Below are 19051 nucleotides of genomic sequence, written 5' to 3'. Positions count from 1 at the left end.
TAATGTAAAAGTTATATGTATGTTAAATGTGCAAATATTAAAATAAAGTCTCATCTTTTTCAGAGGAGAAACACATATAGTTTAATTTAAAATCCCTTATATATATAAAATAAAAACTAAAAATAAAATGTTGTTTTATTTTATTTGCTGACCATACACTACTACAAACGCAAAAATTTCTCCAAGCTAATTTACCTGTACTTTGTTTTGTATAATTTCATAGCTACCGGCTAATGAAGTTTGTTGTGGGTAGTTTAATTATTACGTTGTGATAATGTCGATGCTAATTATTATAGTATAGTTTATCAACTTTAAACTTGTGACATCAAAAACAATAATATGCGTTAATAATATCGGAGGAACTTTCGACAGTTTTTGCTGAAACTTTATCTGCATAAGTTTGGTTCAATTTAAAATGTCGAGTCTTTAACTGGACAGCATTATGTATCTACAAAATCTTAATGAATATATGTTAAAATTGAGAATGGACGTAATTTTACGGATACTGAATGTGTTGCAAGAATAATCTTGTAAAAATAGCTAATGTCAACGATTTTATCGTGGTGAGAGATAAGGAATGTAAACAAGATGAGTTTTTGAATCGCGATAAATATAATATGGAAGTCTGAAGACGGGTTAGTGTGTTAAAAATCTATTAAGAACTGTAAGACCGCTGTGAATTTGCTGAATAAAAATTTCAGCAAATTCACAGCCATTATGAAGTATTATAAGCTTAAAAGCTGTATGAGGATGTTTGTTACTCTTTCGCGCAAAAACAGGCGATACAGATAATACCTAGAAATACACAGATAATTATGCCAAGTTAGATTATTATTGTTTGTATCAACATTGAACGTACCTATGCTATGTTAGGACATTCTGTTACCATTATAATGACCTCGAGCTATGTACAAAAATATTTATGTATAAAAATATTAAAATGCATAATGTTGTATCGAAGTATATGTGGTTATTAATTCACCATTACTTAGTTAGTCTTATATAGCTAAAGCCGCTATTCGATGTTAGTAATACCAAATTTTAACCACCAGGTGTGTGATTTTTTCCATATTGAATACTTAAATATTGGTTGACTAATGTTTTGTTGCTGGGGTCAGTGACACGTGACGTAGTCTAGTGCTAATTATCGCACTTTATACACTTTGTATGAAGTACGTCTATTTTTGATGTTTGAGCTAGGACCGAATAAGAGAATAGTGTGAAAAAATGTTGATCTTGCGATATTTTTAAAGGATTATTTTCCGACCCAAATATCGACCAATAGAATTGCACCATTCGACGTCACGTGGTACAACCTACATGGTATTATACTGATAATTTTTTGAAAATTTTCTCTGGTCGTTGACGTCAAACTGACAGGTTCAATTCAATTGTGAAATTATTGGCCGACATTTGGGGCGGAAAAATAATCTCCCGAATACCACACGAGCTTCAAAATTATCTGGCATTTCCCTCAAGGTTCCCTGCAAACAAATAAAGTCGTCAAGTTTTTCAGGAAAAATCACTCAATTTTTTAACCTTGACTCCTTCATTTGTTTGCAACGAACCTATCGGAAAATACCCGATAATTTTGAAGCTCTTGTGGTATTATAAGTGAAAATTTTGAAAAACTTTTGACTTTTTTATTATTTTGTCTTTTGTCTTGTATTTAAAACTATTTTATTAGGATTATTATAACTACATGGCAAAGACGCGACCTTACTAGATTTATTCCAAATTTAATTGATCTTTCTGTCTTTCCAATTTATTTTTCAAAACGTGTTATGGATATTATGTAACGTTCTCCTTGTTACTGAAGCACAGAATACATAATAGTAGCTACAGAACGGACACTCTCCGCCTCCCGCCAAAATTAAACTTTCCTCACCCCCGCGCGATCAGACATAAAATGGGCCATATTTTTCTGCAAGGACGATACGCAACGAAGATTGACAACATTAATCAAATTGACTTAAAGTAATTTTATTATTTTGGATTTGTGATTATCGTTTTTCGTAGAAAATGGTTAGATATTGTGCTGTTTACGGATGTATTTCATCAGAAAAACGCGAATTTTCTTTACGCTAGTCACAAATGTGCCAACCATAAAGTGTCAACACACACATTTGCAGTCTCTACAGTGTGACTGTCAAAACGATCATTTTGTATGGAGTGTCCGGGGTGTGACTGAAGTCAATAGAAAGTAAGTATAGCTGTATAGAACCTAGTATCTTATCTGCGATAAAACCGAGAAGTTATTATAAAGTAAACGCATAGTAATATGCGCAAAGTAACAACTAACAACGTACAAGATTGGCATAAGTTTCCCTAAGTTATGCGTAGTATAGCCATGTTAGTTCAACAAGTTGTAGTTTTCACAGTCAATTACTCAATAGAAAATGTTCAAATATTATATGTACAGACTACAGTTTATTTGGTAGCTAGAGCGTGTTTAGTGTATATTAGGGTTTCTTAGGCATAGAAAAATAAAATTGAATACGTCCTATATGTCGACTAAAACATAGACGGGAACCTTTAAAAATGTAGGCGCCGAGGCATTTTATCTAAATGACTATTAAATATTAACATAATAAACAATCCCAATAAATAATAATACACTACACAGTGCAATAAACAATACAAGATATGTTTGTCAATCGGTTATTGCATAGCTCTGCACACGTGACCGCCTCGTAAATACTAAATGTTGTAAATTATCAGTCGATTGTATGTGAATTATTAATTTTATCACTGTTTATTGTATTGCTTTTGAGTATAGACAATTTGTTTACGAGACAATTTTGTTATTTTGTCATTTTATAGCTTGGAGAATTTGCCAATTACAGAGTTAAGGTTGTTATTTGAGTATTAATTAAATGAAGGTGTTATTATTTGCGATTACTAGTAATCAGGCTTGTCTCGGATGTATATTGTTGTGATAATATCAACCGTGATGTTTTCTAATTATTATAGTAACGAAAATAAGGCTACTTGTACTGTACCTAGAGGCTTTTTTGCATGAGTTTCTATAAGCTTCCATCTTGTCAATTTACATTACCCGACTATCTTATACCTACTTATATAAAGTTCTCGTGTTAAATCCAAAAGTTTCAAAAGACTTTTACGAGTTTTTTCTTCACATACCTAACGGCACGACTGAAAAAGGTCGTAAACTATTTTATACCCCCAAGTGATACGGCAAAACAACATTAGCCGAGTCGGCCGGTCATAACTATTATTTTCCTCTAGATTTGGCCACGGTTACCAGAATATAAAGTGCGGAACTATTGGCAATGCTGATTGGTATCGGGTAAACAGTGCCAGAGTGGTATTGTTTAGACTTTTGTTTATAGCAATTAGAACTAGAGTCTAAACTCTAAGGGCGGCCGTACACGGATCGCTTCAAGCAGTTGAAGGAAGCTTGAAGCCGCGAACGCGCGGTGAACTATAGACATTCGTTCGCTGCCGTACACGGACTGCTCGAACCATCGCGACCGCTTCAAGTCGTTAACTGCGCGGACAGCTCGAGCAGTCAACAACCGACCGCTCCAGCGGTCCGTGTACGTCGCTCAGCCGTCAACTGCTCGAACCGCCTGGGCCCGTGTACGGCCGCTCTAAGGCGCGGGACATATACAAGCGGCGCGGCGCGCATCGGGCGCACCGCGGGCGCGCTGCCGGCGCGCCTCGGGCGCGCCGCCGGCGCGCTGCCGGCGCGCCTCGGGCGCGCTGCCGGCGCGCATCGGGCGCGCTGTTGGCGTCCGAAAATGATATTTATTAGGGATGTAACGATACATGATTTTGCCGATACGATACCGATACCGATATTTGTAGTAATGTATCGGCGATACCGATACCGATACCGATATCGATGACTTGGTAGAAAAATAAATAGTGAATTATGCATAAAAAGTTACCAACATTTAACAGAGACAACTGTTAATCGTATTCTTTTAAATAAAAATGCCAAATCAAAAAACAACAAAACCATTTATTTTAGTATTATTATTTTACGAAGTCAGTTAAACTTTAAGTAATACACATACAATCAGTACCTAATAAAAGTTTACTATAATTGGTAGAGTTTTTTCAGAAAACAAAGTGCGCACGCGCGGGCGGCCTCCCGCATCGTTCATTGGGCGCGGATTTTTGAATTATTTGATATCAAAAAAATTGGTTGTTTGTAAAGTAGGTTTACGATCGAGATGTTTACGTGATAACATAATGCAGTGGCAGCGCTCGAGATGAAACGGGAGATCGGTCCGTCTCTCTCTCGTTATACCTGCGATCGCGCTCGTGAGGTTTTGGTGTGACACAAGTTTATGAACATGTCACCCGACTAAAACGATTTTAAAAACGTTATCACGTTAAAAGTTACAAAAATTCAAAATTATTTATTTCTTTCCTTTACATAAACAAATTTGTGATTGGAACACTCCTAGTAAGCAAATAAAATGCTTGTGTCAGGAGGTTCCGCTCTTCCTTAACACTATTACAGAAACAGAAATAAAACAATATGAATGAATAAAATGCAAAAACATAAAAGAAAAGAAAGAATTTAATAAAAAAATATCGGTATCGGTTGATTTATTATCGGCGATACCGATATATCGGCTTGCCGATATATCGGCCGATATATCGGTATCGGTATCGGTATCGTTACATCCCTAATATTTATATAGAGTGGTTAAATGCATTTTCTTCATGCATAATTTAGTAAAATTATGTTTTTTGTGCTAAAAGAGATTAACATTAATTTGAAAGTAACGATTTTGTTTTGATAATTCCTTGTAAGTAAATAGCGAGGATAACCCCACGATTGCAAATATATCTTTGTTGAAAATGTTGGAATTTACTTGGAAAATTTTATAGTACTTTTAAAGTAATTTTAAAGTAGTACTGGTGTAATGATGGAAGAAAAGAAGGTTAAAATAACACAAAATTTATATTGTACTAGCGGTCCACCCCGGCTTCGCCCGTGGTACATATTTCGCAATAAAAGGTAGTCTATGTTCTTTCTCAGGGTCTAAAGATTATCTGTGCCAAATTTCATCAAAATCGGTCCAGTACCTAGTTTATGCGTGAAAACCATACATACATACATACATACATACATACATACATACATACATACATACATACATACATACAAACCTTTCCTCTTTATAATATTAGTATAGATAAAATATGGTTTTCAAACACAGGTTTACATTTAAACCATATAAATCTTATCATTAAAATCTCAGTTCAAAAGTATTTACAGTACTGATCATTCCACAATATTATTACAATTACAAATAAATAAAAAACACAATCAAAATCAGGATTATCTTTATTTCTGACATTGTAAATACATGGGAACTTTCATTATGCTCTTCTTCATTTTCACTTTCCCTACTGCCATCACCTGTGTAAATCATTTCATCGATTAATTCAATTCACCTTTAAAAACAAAACGAAGAAGGGTATGTAATAGCAGCTCTATATAATTCCACACAGAGAGAACACATTTTTGACTGACAGGCTACCGTCTCCTACCACCCGATTTGTTTTTGATTGTGTATGACCGTGAATTGACCTCTATTTGGATGCGATGGGGGAAGCGCGCCTGCGGTACGCCTGCGGTACGCCCGCGGCGCAACGGTGGCGTGCCGCCTCGACGCCTGTCCAAAATTCTTTCATACAAAATGTATAAGAAGGACGTGGTGCAAAACAGATTGAAGAGGCGCGCTTATGGCACGCCCGCGCCCGCACCGCTTGTGTTTGACCCGCGCCTAAAGCGTCATTTGGTGATCCGCCAACGAAGAGGTGTGGTGCTGCGTAATAGGATTATTTGAAAGCTATAGTTTTATATGCTATTTGAAATCAACATTGTTTAAATTAAAATGTTTATTATTGCTCACGTGGGTGGAAATATATGGTGACATTTTGTAGCTGAAATCAAGTTAAATGCGGTTCTGGAAATGTTATATTAGTCCATTGAATGTGACATGCGTTTTACATTTACAATCTATATTATATATAAAACTCAAAGGTGACTGATATAGTGATCTATCAACGCACAGCCCAAACCACTGGACGCATCGGGCTGAAATTTGGCATGCAAGTAGATGTCATAACGTAGGCGTCCCCTAAGAAAGGATTTTAGAAAATTCATCCCCTAAAGGGATAAAATAGGGGATGAAAGTTTGTACGATGAAAATTTATCTTTTCCACGCAGGCGAAGCTGCGGGCAACAGCTAGTTCAGTTATAAATATCTTTACTGATTATACGTACTAGACTTTCCCACTTACATTGCAGGGAATATCCCGAATATAAGTATCCCGTATTATTTAATCACAAACACATTCAATGATTAATGAAGTGTTTTCAAAGAGTTATCCTGTTAAGTTAAACTTTATCTATAAGTATATCTTATATATAAAATTCTCGTGTCACAATGTTAGTCTGCATACTCCTCCGAAACGGGTGGACCGATTCTCATGAAATTTTCTGTGCATATCGGGTAGGTCTGAGAATCGGCCAACATCTATTTTTTATATGTACCACGGGCGAAGCCGGGGCGGGCCGCTAGTTTATTTATATAATGAAAGCTTCAGGATCAATATAAAACGATATCTTATAAAATACAATGATGATGGCTGTTGTATATTTTTGTATTAACTTGCTGCGATAAAAAATATTAAGGAATTTTTTTTTAGCTAGAAAAGATAAAACAAAATCACGTTTTTTCTAATTTTAAACACATAAGTAGCTTAAGGCATCACGTGTTCTAGAAACTAAAAGCGGTTATTGACCTAAATTATTTATACATAAGTTCTAAACACGGACTGAATGCTGATCTGTAAAGGTTTCAGGCGATTTATTTATTATTCATACACAAAGGGTCGTTATGTTTCACGGAATTTGTTATGTTATTCTGTTTTTAGTTAATTTTGGTTGTGGTTTCGTATTTGAATATTTTTAATTTAATAATATGTAATATGATTACAGTGTCAATTAATTAAAAATTATGATGGATCATCGTGGTCTATAGATAATGTATATGTAATTAAAATAACTTATTCATTAAGCATACAACTTATATTAATCGCAGATAGATACCTATAAACATTTCGAAGCGATTTCTAATATCGATATCATTTCAGCATTTTCAAAAGCTTTTTCCATAGCTTATTCAAAAAGCTTTATGCAATAAAATCTAATGTATTTAGACATGTATTATGTACATACATACAGAAAATTATCACACTGAGCTGCCACTCATTTCCTACTAACTACTACTAATATATACGTACTGTTTCTATTAAAAACATTTCTATTTTCTCAATATATTCGAGGTCAGAGTGCCCAATAGCTTTCCTCTTAGAATATAAAGTCAGTTAATGTGCCTAAGTGATTTTCACCCCGGGCGCCGTAAGAGGTCAAACCTAGGCAAGATTGTATTATGACTAAAAGCTCTCAATGCTGAGTGAGAAATGGAATAAAATTTAATAGAAGCTCTATATTGTATGGATTGAATGTTATATTTTTATTACCTGCTGTTGAAATTATGATATTCGGTATAGTCTATAATTGTAAAATATTATAGTTACTCCCAGTCGTATTTCGATTTGCGAAAAATAGTATGCCATACATATTTGATTTTTCTTGTGTTCGTTATTTACATAGTTGTCATATATGTATACAAGTTTTTCTAAATTTTTCACTAAACTAAAAAATCAGAATGTGCATTTTAATTTATTACGGCGTTAATTAAATATTATTGTTCTTAATTAAATCAACCACATCACGTCAAATCATCAAATGCGAAGCCAACTTCACATTAATAATTTAATTTCTACCGTAATTAAGCTTAAATCACACAACTAAACCAATAATTAACTCGTTAACTTACCCCATTATCAAAGCATTATTTAAACGGTGCATAATGAGTAATTAAACAGTATTTACGTGTAATACGTGTAAGGTCGGGTGTACATGCAGGTGCGTAATTGCCTCAAGCCCGTGGGTACAGTGTAATCAACGCCTTTGTCAGCTTGATTGGTAAGGGGCTGCACACATTGACATGTAGGATGTACTTGTATGTGGATTATGGTACTTTTTACGATAGAGGACATGTGGAAGTGTTTGAAATATAAGGAAACTAGTGTTGATTTGTCGTGTTTAAACTGTCGTAAACTGCTAGTCGTTTAATAATTAATGCTAGTTAATTAAAACATGAGAAAACATGAGGTTTCAATATTACAATTTATTTACCAATACCAGGTCAAAATAGTTTTTATATTGATATGCGGAATATAAGATAATATTTGCTTTGAACGATATACATTCAGAATTTTTATTTGAACTACTATCCAGGCGTAAATCTGTTACGACATTTACTTTGCCGTTAGAATAACTGTATAAATTATATCAAATTACTCCTTAATATAGGAAGTTATTAAAAATAATCGAATTCCGCACAGCAGTGTAACAGCCCCTTAGTCCCAGAGTAGCTACGAAGCTGCGATAATTGCATCAATTCTCTATGAATTGGCTCCGCAATCCAATTTGAGTCCGCTCGATACGTCATCTCTCGCTAGTTAATATTTCTAATAGCATCTCCTTTTTAATTGAATGCTTTTTAGCTTGGATGTGATGAACGTTTTCTTTACAATGTGGTTAAACAGTTGATTTGTGATTGTTGTTAGTTAAATTACTTTTGTCAAAAAATGTAAATTTAGGTATCAAAGTAGCAAAAGTGCTTTCAATGAAATATTTGTTTAATGTAAACATAATAAGTTAGTATAAATATTTTTTAAATGTAAACATAGTAAGTAAACATAATGATATATAATGAGAATTATTCAGCAGAGCCTAAATCTATGTTTTTCATTCCATCCAAGACTTTAATGCAAGTTGCCGGTTGCCCGAATCACGAGTCGTCACATCGAGACCGAAATCAGATTTAATTCCGTGCTAATGGAGCGTGCGATAAACACTGATATTTTTGTCACCTAAATTGTTTAAATTGAAGTAAATTGGCCGCTTGATTTCCACGGCCTTGCTAATTAGATCACACTTTATGAGCTTAAACGGAGATTCAATTAGTGTTATCGTTGCAATGGAAATTATTTACGGTTGTAATAGATATTATGGTGTTTTTTGTGGGTTTAATTGATAGATAGTAAAAACTGTACACTCAATTAGCTCTTATCAAACTTTTTATACTACAACCAACACATGTTTCTATGTTCAATTTGCAATAAATAAAACATAACATTTACTAAAGTTCAGAACACGTTGCCCTAAATTCCTTATACACTTACGTGGCTTTATATTATGTAAAAATTCATACACATTCAGAAGTTTATATAGACTAGGGTCTTAAGTTTATAGACTTTTTGTAATATTTTCTATAAAATGCTTGCTAGCTTACTTTATATATATGGAAGCTAAAGAAAAATTCCACGCTTAGCAGGTCAATATTTAAAGAAGAACTCCATTCAACTATTCTATTGAAAACATATAAAATACCACATATCTACAGGCGTGCAAAGAACTCAACAATCACATGTTATGCGTATTACATAAATACCCAATGCGGTCAAGGGGAGCCATATCCGACTTGCTTGTAAACAGACAATGAAAGGATCATGCGTTTTATATGTGAGATGGAGCGACGAAAACGATGTTATAGCTTTCAATTGATGGGTTTTCCTGTGAAAAGACGAAAGATAGTTTATCAAATATGAAATGTTCGCACTTATATTTACAGATTCCGTAGTATGCAACAAGCATTAAAACTCTTTCTTCTCTCTATATTCTACTATAGGTATCTATATCGTTATAATCAGAGTAGATTTCTGTTCCTTTTTGAAGAAAATATAATAGAAATTGAGTTAGATTAGATGATGCTCGATGATTTGATCTCAATATCTTCGATTAATCTATTTGTCTAAGACGACATAATAATAATTTTCTATCTTTACAGAGGAGGACTGCTATCACTGCATGGCCAGTCTCGTAGCATCGAAGGAGAAGATGTTCATCACACAGACGAAACTACACAATGAGGTCACGTGGAAGACCGTCATGCAGATCGCCAAGAAACATGCCGTAAGTGTGGATTTGGGCTCATTGTTACATTGGAGAAAGATTTTGTACTAAATCGTTCGTTTATAGGGCTTATAATTAAAAAAAGAGCGTGTGTGCCGAGCACAAGTGTCTGCAGTGAAACTTATTTGGCAAGATTCAAAGATACTAAAATAAAGAAGTTTCACTTCAAATATCATAGGTGTTCCTGTAGTTCTACATAAGTTACCCTTAGAAATTTTCAAAGCCAAATTTTTTTTAAGTTTAAACGATATAAAGATGTCATGAATCTCAAGCAAATTGTTTACAAAGGATTAATTTTACATTAATAGTACGTTTCATGATCATTCTCATGAATGTCAGTAACAAGGCTTATGTTCTCAAGGGCGTGAATAATAGAAGCTATGACAGATCAAATGACGTGATCTTATATTAGTGCAACTGCGTATAATCTTGAATATTAAAACCACACCTTATATAATGAAACTGTAGCTTGTTAACAATCGTCTGAAATTGTGATACAACTCGAAAACTTTGTCCTAGATATAAAATTTCTTGTGATAGTTAAATAGGTTATAGAGAAATATGCATCGCATCTGCTAAGTGCATTAACCCGACGATAAATCTAAAGATTCGATCTGAGCTTTATGACTTGGTATATCCATAAAATGTTATGGTGAACCACATTGTAGACGAACAGGTTGGCATGATTTGCGAGACATTATTGCCAGTTTTGATGACGATACGATTATAGGCGAAAATTCATTTTTCTATATTATGACTGTCAAATCATTTTCTGCTGACTAATGTTCTCTTTGGTGTATAGTTTTTCATTTCATAACATTGAAACCATTCCACAACAAAACATTCGAGAATGTGAAATCTTTTCGATCAAGATGGGCTTAATCTAGCCCGACATAAAAACACTAACGTTTTTTAAAGTCCTAAATTCGATTTCCGTGTCCTTTATCAACAGAGCTTTAGAAGGCATTATTTAAATTCCATCCAACGATCATATCGTACACATAGTAGGGAAATCGCGTGACCGAGTAGGTACCTAAAAGCATTTGTATCGACGCCCTAATAATCCACTCTGCACGCGACAAATGCGTTACGGAATTTACTTAGAATATCGATTTTGTGAGACAAACTAGTCACGACTATGGTAAGGAAAAGGAAGTTTAAAACTATAGATGTGTACATGCAGATAAGTTAAAATTGATACAGGAAAAGTTGTAAACTGATAAAAGACAACCTGTTAACAAAGCTCCACTTGTTGCCATCTTGCAAGTTTTAGTTTTAGAAGTATTGTAAGTAGTACATGTACCTTCTAAGAAAATATTGACTTCTTTAATGTTATTTGCATTGACATCAGGTTATAAATGTGGAAATGCGCTTAAACGTAATATAATAATGAAATATATATCATTTAGGTCAGAATCACTTAAATCATGTGTTTTATCAGAGTTGATTCTAATATAAATCAAATTAATGTTCACAATCACGTTCCGAGTCACGTGCAGTTGAAAATAGACATTGTCTGGCGAGCGGTAAATATGTCTACGAAAACACATAATTTAGTTGATTATGTATTGATTGATAATAGTATCGAGGTTGGTACCTAAAGGTTGGGTATTATCAGTACCATAAATTGTCACTATGAGTGTGACGAGGTCGACGACACTGGGTCAAGTCAGTTTTAGATCGATTGTAGGGTTGTTACTTTGTGATACTATGTTTTAATTAAACCAACATTGTTTTTTTAGTTCGATCAATTTGAATATATTGAATTCAATTGCGTTAATGTTTGCGGAATTATCAGAAATAGATTTTAATTTAAAGTAAGAGAAATATGAAAGATAGAAGTTACTTGCAAATTATCCACATGGTTAGCTGGAAATGTCCATAAAAGTAATAGTTTTGTTTAAACATGAGCACATAGATTAGCGTTAGCTTATTGCAGATGTAATATAATTTTTAAATAAAAGCACAGCTCGAAGTCAATATACTGTCTTTACATTGATTTACGATACATAAATGGCAAAGCAAAAGCGAATTTCATATAGCCACCAAAAGCCAACTCCATAGACTAAATACTACGCAGTGACTGTATAAGTTTCCGTACAGCACCGCCGCTTGGTTGCAGAAGTCGGCCGCGCAACACCTCTTGCGACTGTCGGGTGCGATCGGCCCGGAGCGGATCTACGCGGACTGGCAGTGGTGGATATTAGCTGCCCTGCCTTTCCCGCATCTCGTCAGGGTGTTGGACTGCTTCTTTCATGAGGGGATCAAGGTGGGTTGTGTGATCTGTACTGTAACAAAATAATTAATTTTGTGTATCTTTAACCCATTGAGCCCCGAACGGCCAGATCCGACCGCGAAACAATAGATTTTCTATTGTGTCTGTGATTCCGGGGTCTGATGGATTCATAGAAATCTAAATAACAAGACACATAGAAGTGCTATAATGTCATAATTCGTATGAAAACCGCTGTCGCCAAAATCAACACATTCAAACCGAAAGCTAAACAGTACACACAAGTAAACTATGCCTTTTATTGGACAGCTTGATTTTAGTGAAAACTAATTTATCTATTAAATTAAGCTTTTGAATATGTATCCTAACGCACGAATTTACGGTTTATTTTAGAATAACATCCCTAAGTATATGAGACTTTTTGCTCCAATACGAACAAACGTGATAATAAGAATGGTCGACTGTGTCATTCATTGTTATTTCGATTACTATGGTGACACTCGTAATACTTGTAAATATTCTATAATTTTAAGGAAAAACGGCATTATTTCTAAAAAAATATATTTTCCGATGAAATATTATTCCTTTATAAGTATAATTACAACTTGTGGAAGAATTTCCGCAATGGGAATTGCTGAAACACACCATGTATACACTCATACGTCTCCAGAGCAACTGAACAGTGACGAATGCTCTGGTGATGTGCAAAACACCTGAGTGGCGACAAGGTCACGCACGCTTACGACTTCTAGTGTCTTGTTATTTAGATTTCTATGGATGGATTAATGGGGGAAATAATAAAAATACATTGTTCTTTAGAATAGGCTAAAATTAGAGTAATGCTCAAATTCAGAATAGATTGTATAATATTAACATGTTATTTTAATTAAAATATAACAGATTTTAATGAAGCCTTTGATACCATCGACTTACACATTACAGCTCAATTACATGTATTCCCTTTAAATATAATTTTCAAATCTAACAATACTTAAATAAACTGAAAAACACAACAAGAATTATCATTCCACCCTTGATATAAATAATGCTTATTTACGTTAAACCATTTTCGCTTGCAGGTGTACTACAGCGTACAGGGTAGCGTCTTTAATGAAGTGAAAACTTCTTTAGCGGCGTTGAGCACTTTTTCTGTAATGGGTATAAAATCTTAAACTCGCGTCAGGACACGTGACCTGATCGAAAAAGCGTAAGACGGATACCATTCCAAAATATCAAACATGCTCAACGTTAATAATCAAGTTTTCACTTCTGCCGGCACTCCCGGAGTGCAACCTGTCTTTTTTTTTAATATATGACCGTTTTCGTTTCCAGGTGTTCTACAGGGTAGCGCTCGCGATCCTCATTCTATTTCAGAAGCACAGCACGAACCCGAGCTCGGAGTGGCACGCCGAGGCGACCAAGAACGGGGTCGATCACGCGATCGATAAGTTCTGTAGGAACATGCCAGCCTCGCCGACCAAGTTGCTACGTACCGCGTTCAGTATACGGGCTTTGAGGTATGACGTCATGGGGATAGCGTGTTTTATATAAAAAAAATATTTATTTTGCTGCTACGAAAAATATAGAATTGAGTTTGTTGGATAATTGATTAAATATGCATCTAGATTTTGAATGAATTTGTTTTTCTTGTGAAAATATTTTATAAGAAAAATTATTTGGTTTTTCTTGTATATCCTATGTTTTAATCCAAGCTACTCAAACTCAAACAAACTCAAACATTTATTTATTCAATTAGACTACTATTTAGTAGCACTTTCGAATCGTCATTACATAGTATTTTTAACATTTACCACCGATTCGGAAAGCAGTATCTATGGAGATATCTATTTCTAACAATTTGCTAGCCAAGCCTTGAATATTTTGATGCACAATGGAAAAAGACTGCTTAGCTGTTGTCTTATATACTAGTTTAAATCTAGCTTAGGGCTAGATTGTCTGTCTACACTTAATCTAGGTTGATGTATAAAATTACTACTACATAAAATTATAGTAGATTGATGGTCTGATACCGAACATGTACCAGACTGGTTAATATTATATGCTATTAACATAGCAAGTTCACGCTTATATCTATATGGCAGATACACTGTATTCTTTGTCAAAGTAAAAGATTTAATACATGAGTTAATGTCAAAGTAAATAAATGCATCACGATGATGATTTGTTAGGTTATACAATTTTAAATTCATATAATGAATTAATCTATTTTGTTCTTGTGTTAAACCAGGTAGGTATGGCAAGGTACACAACATAAATTTACATTTAGTCTTACTACTAATATCTAACATTTTTTTTTAATCCTACATCAATATCCTTATTATTTATATTTAAACTGTCCCCATATAATATAATTACAATATTATTCTTATTAAAGCTGAAATGATCCAGTGATTTGATTATATATTTAACTCTCTATATATGTGCTAAATTTCACTGTAATCGGTTCAGTAGTATTTGCGTGAAAGAGTAACAAACTTACACACACACATCCATCCTCACAAACTTTCGCATTTATAATATTCGTAGGATTGGATTTATTGCGCTTGGATTAAGATAGCAATTTTTTTTTTCAATTTGTATAAAGCTTAATCAAACGGGGCGATTATTTAATTCAAATATAATTTCAGAAAATATATTCTTAAAATTAAATTATCCTACTAATCCCATGACGTGAACAGTTCGCAGTACATATCGCGCGTGTTCATCAAGACGGAGATGACGCTGAAGTCGAAGCAGGTGATCACCGGGTCGCGGCTCGTGCGCTCGCGCTCCTCCGACAACCTGCCCACCAGCCAGTCGCAGGTCAATATACAGATGATGTCGCACACGCTCACTATACGCGAGGTGAGTAACGGGGTGGGGTGATGGTGATGAGAGATGATGGAACAGTTGATGATAGAACTGGTGATGAAATAGATGGAACAGTTGATGGTAAAACTGGTGGTGAAATAGATGGAACAGTTGATGATAGAACTGGTGGTGAAATAGAAGATGGAACAGGTGATGATAAAACTAATAATGAAAGTGGTGATAATTGTAGTATTAGTGGTTATTGAAGTGGTGAAAAAGATGATGGTTAAAAAAGTTATGAAAGTTGTAGTGTTGGTGATGGAAGTGGTAATGATGTTGATGAGAGTGGGGATGAATGTGATGAAAGCTGTAGTATTAGTGATGATAGATGTGGTGATTAGTGAAAGGAAAATAGTAAAAGTGGGGTGGGTAAGGTGAAGGTGATGAAACTATTGATTTTGTGATGATGATGTTAAGTGTGGGAGGTGTGAGTAATGTAATTGGTGTGAGGCGTATGTATGGTGAAATTGATGTACAAGTTGATGAGGAAAGTGTGTATGATGATCTAATTGGAGAAGAAATTCGTGTAGAAGATGGTAAAAGTGTATTTGCAAATTTTCTATGTCAAGTATATATATGAAGTTTGGGTTGATGGTTAAAGTGATACTTGAAAAGGTCTGAATATTGGAAAATTATTTAATAAGTGAAATAGATTATAACTTTATTAAATTATGAATCAATTCTATTTATTATTTGTAAAAATTCAAAAATTTCTATAAATTTTTATCCAATGTATTTGTGTAAATAAAGTGTTACAAAATACGATCAAGAAAGTTCTTGATAAAATTATACATATTTCTTTTTATCAGTGAGTCAAAAATATGACTTAGGGCCGATTTTTCAATCGCGAGATAAACAGTCTAATAACTACCCCTCGAATAGATTTATTCAATTATTTATCTAACTCATTACGGCTCGCCTATTTTTCAATCGTGATTTATTTGATGAATAACTATCTGACCAAATATTTCCATATTGGCAGCACTGCTCTCGGAGTGGCGAAACAAACATATTAAATTAGTCAGGTTAGAGCGGGATAGAGTCAAATCTTGCAATTTGTCAACAACCGTCATTATGACTCACGTCAGGAGTGCACTTGTCTTCTATGATTGTTGATTGTTGTTTTGATTCGAGTAAAGAGTTTGGTTAAATTTGTGTTTCAATTTATATATTTTACGATGGAAACGACATACTTAAAGGCAGCGTTCGGCAAATTTTCAATGGCATGGTCATCAGTACTATCAAAAACATCAATTTCAATATGATTTTAATTGATAATAATTATATAGAAAGAGGTTTAATTGTTAATAATTCTACGCTCTATGTTATGACATACGAAAATATCTCAAATTTGACGCGTCAGTTGTCAACTCAAACGCCTAACAGTCGAATAGCGCGCTATCTGGCCGTTGGAGCGGCAAATAGATTTATTCCTCAAATAACGTAGTTATTCGATAGATAAGTCCTATTCGTCTATTGAAAAATTGAATATTTTGTTAACTGAAGAATAAAGTCTATCTAGCTGTTTATCTGGGCATTGAAAAATCGGCCCTAAAACTTAAGAAATGATTATGAAATAGAAAGGTATAACTTATCAATTGAATACTATCTACAATATATTATCACGATTAGATTTCTTAGATTGTGTGTGTAGGTGTGTATGTAGGTCGCAATGCATTGCATAATTGTGATTTATCGATAAATCCAAAGAAATATTTCTACAATGTATATTTGTTACAAGGATTAGTCAATAACTGTCACACTGTGCGCACATTGTCGTTCATAAGGTACTGTATTTATAATAATGTGCTAGAAATGATTTTACTTACTTGGTTTGCAGAGAATGTCTGAGGAAACGTGCAAACAGATGGTATTGTACACGAAAGCATTAGGCGTGGCTTTGGCTTTTATATCTCATACAAATCATCCGGTTGCGTTTCTAACACGACTAACTTCAGTTACATCGAAAACAAATACAAATTCGATGATAATACCATTCTTATTGAATTCTTGTAAGATAGCTCCTCCGTCCCCTGTCCTACACGAGTCCACGCGTTTATGTTATGTTCCGATCCGTGTAGCGAAATATTTATGTGATTTCGTTCTATGTTTTGTTCTATCGATGTGATCATCACACACACGTATACCATCAGACAGAACGAGTACACCCACAGCCGGCCGACCAACGATTCGAAGTTCATTCTCATCGGCTTTGAATGGATTTGTTTTATATTCTTGTTTTTATTCAATGTCTATATGTGATGTTTTACTGCGATATGTTTTAAGTTTAACTATTGGACGTTCGTGACAGATTTTTGCGACACTTGGCATGCGACCGAGTCAGTGCCGGCGTTAGGGGGGGGGGGGGGCGATGGCCCAGGGCGACAAATTCTGGGGGGCGCCCAGGTCTGAAGTTGGAGTCTCTTGGTGCAAACCTTCAGAACACCTCAAGTGGGCGCCACAATATTTTCGCCCGGGGTGTCAGTGGCCCTTACACCGGCACTGGACCGAGTCTCGTGTGGTCCGCGTGTAACGATACTGTACAGCTTGTGATTTGTTAACATTATAGATCGGCATGTTGTTCCGTGTGATGCTAACAGTGTCGATTTTCCCGTTAGGGCTCGCACTCGCCCGGCCCGCGCGCCCTGTCGATGGGCGTGTATCCGATACAAGCGATCAAGTCGCAGATACTAGACCACAGCGAAGTAAGGCGTAGTTGTAGCCGCAGACGTGCGACATTGTCGATGTTTAGTTGCACCGCTTGCCACTTAGGTGTTATTATTTCCATGTCGGCTCGACGACGCTTCTTACAGACATCGCGACGAGGTCGCTTCGATTTATTTTTTTCACTTTTATTTGAGTTGCGTTTTTGAAGTGAAAACTTCTTTAGCGGCGTTGAGCACTTTTTCTGTAATGGGTATAAAATCTTAAACTCGCGTCAGGACACGTGACCTGATCAAAAAAGCGTAAGTCGGATACCATTCCAAAATATCAAACATGCTCAACGTTAATAATCAAGTTTTCACTTCTGCCGGCACTCCCGGAGTGCAACCCGTCTTTTTTTGTGGTAAGTGTGCGGTGGTTGGTTCAGATTTTATTGCACTGTAATTGTTTTCGTGTATTGTTTATTTTTGCGGAAATATAATATTGATTTATGTTAATTTAATGTTTGTTTTATTACCGCGGCGGGATCGATGAAGCTAGTTTTAACTGATTTCAATTAGGATCGTCGTTTCATAAAATCTGATCCACCAAGGATAACGTTGTGCATGACAGCCCGATTTTTACGTTTATTTTGTTAAGCTCTAACGCTATCGACGTTGTGATTGAACGTAAGCTATTTATTTTAACCTGGTAAATCATCACAGTTGTGTACCGCCGTTTTGAGTTCATATCTTACAACCATCATCTCACGCTCATTCACTACATCTACACTCAATAGAGACACGAGAGGTTATGTTTTAGTTAAATTCCCTCCCACAAGAGCCCGTAGTGTTCCGATATATCACCGGTCAGGGTGTTTGCAGAGTCCACGATCCTCCCACCTGGCCCTGTGGTTCCCATTCCCTAACGCGGTGTTCAGCGACCAACAGCAGCATTCTTCTGACCTCAGACAGAAGGTTTGATCAGATACACTAATTACGGGTGTAGATGTGGTGGCAAATTTGGATAGTGTAATTTTGGGTATCTCTCTTCAAAATTTAGTCGGTTTAGATGGAAAAAGCGATTAGGTTTCGAATGTGAAGTAGTCAAAGCCTTGATTAAATAATGCATGCCTCGTGTCTAACAAAATCTATGAATGTAAAATTTTACTAAATTACTAAATTGTTTACTTTTATTTTGTACTT

General features: G+C 35.1%; 1 protein-coding gene across 5 annotated transcripts in view; it reads left to right on the top strand.

Annotated features, from left to right (window-relative positions):
* Nucleotides 1-19051, top strand: part of sky (GTPase-activating protein skywalker) — a 103300-nt gene that overhangs the window by 76209 nt on the left and 8040 nt on the right. Inside the window, exons 5-10 of one of the 5 annotated variants that reach the window (XM_090116139.1) lie at nt 9975-10099; nt 12222-12368; nt 13665-13849; nt 15032-15197; nt 17044-17073; nt 18731-18823. In XM_090116139.1, the coding sequence (XP_089972265.1) occupies nt 9975-10099; nt 12222-12368; nt 13665-13849; nt 15032-15197; nt 17044-17073; nt 18731-18823 (746 nt within the window). The remainder of the gene's footprint in view (nt 1-9974; nt 10100-12221; nt 12369-13664; nt 13850-15031; nt 15198-17043; nt 17074-18730; nt 18824-19051) is intronic. The other 4 variants (XM_090116116.1, XM_090116108.1, XM_090116123.1 and 1 more) reach the window with 4 other exon arrangements.

The sequence above is a fragment of the Colias eurytheme genome, chromosome 2 (assembly GCF_061535395.1).
Source record: "Colias eurytheme isolate Ceu_HAF_F1 chromosome 2, ilColEury1 Martin Lab GWU primary, whole genome shotgun sequence".
In the NCBI taxonomy this organism is placed as follows: Eukaryota; Metazoa; Arthropoda; class Insecta; order Lepidoptera; family Pieridae; genus Colias; species Colias eurytheme.
The sequence above is the reverse complement of the archived record's forward strand: the minus strand, read 5'-3'. Positions and strand labels throughout refer to the sequence as shown.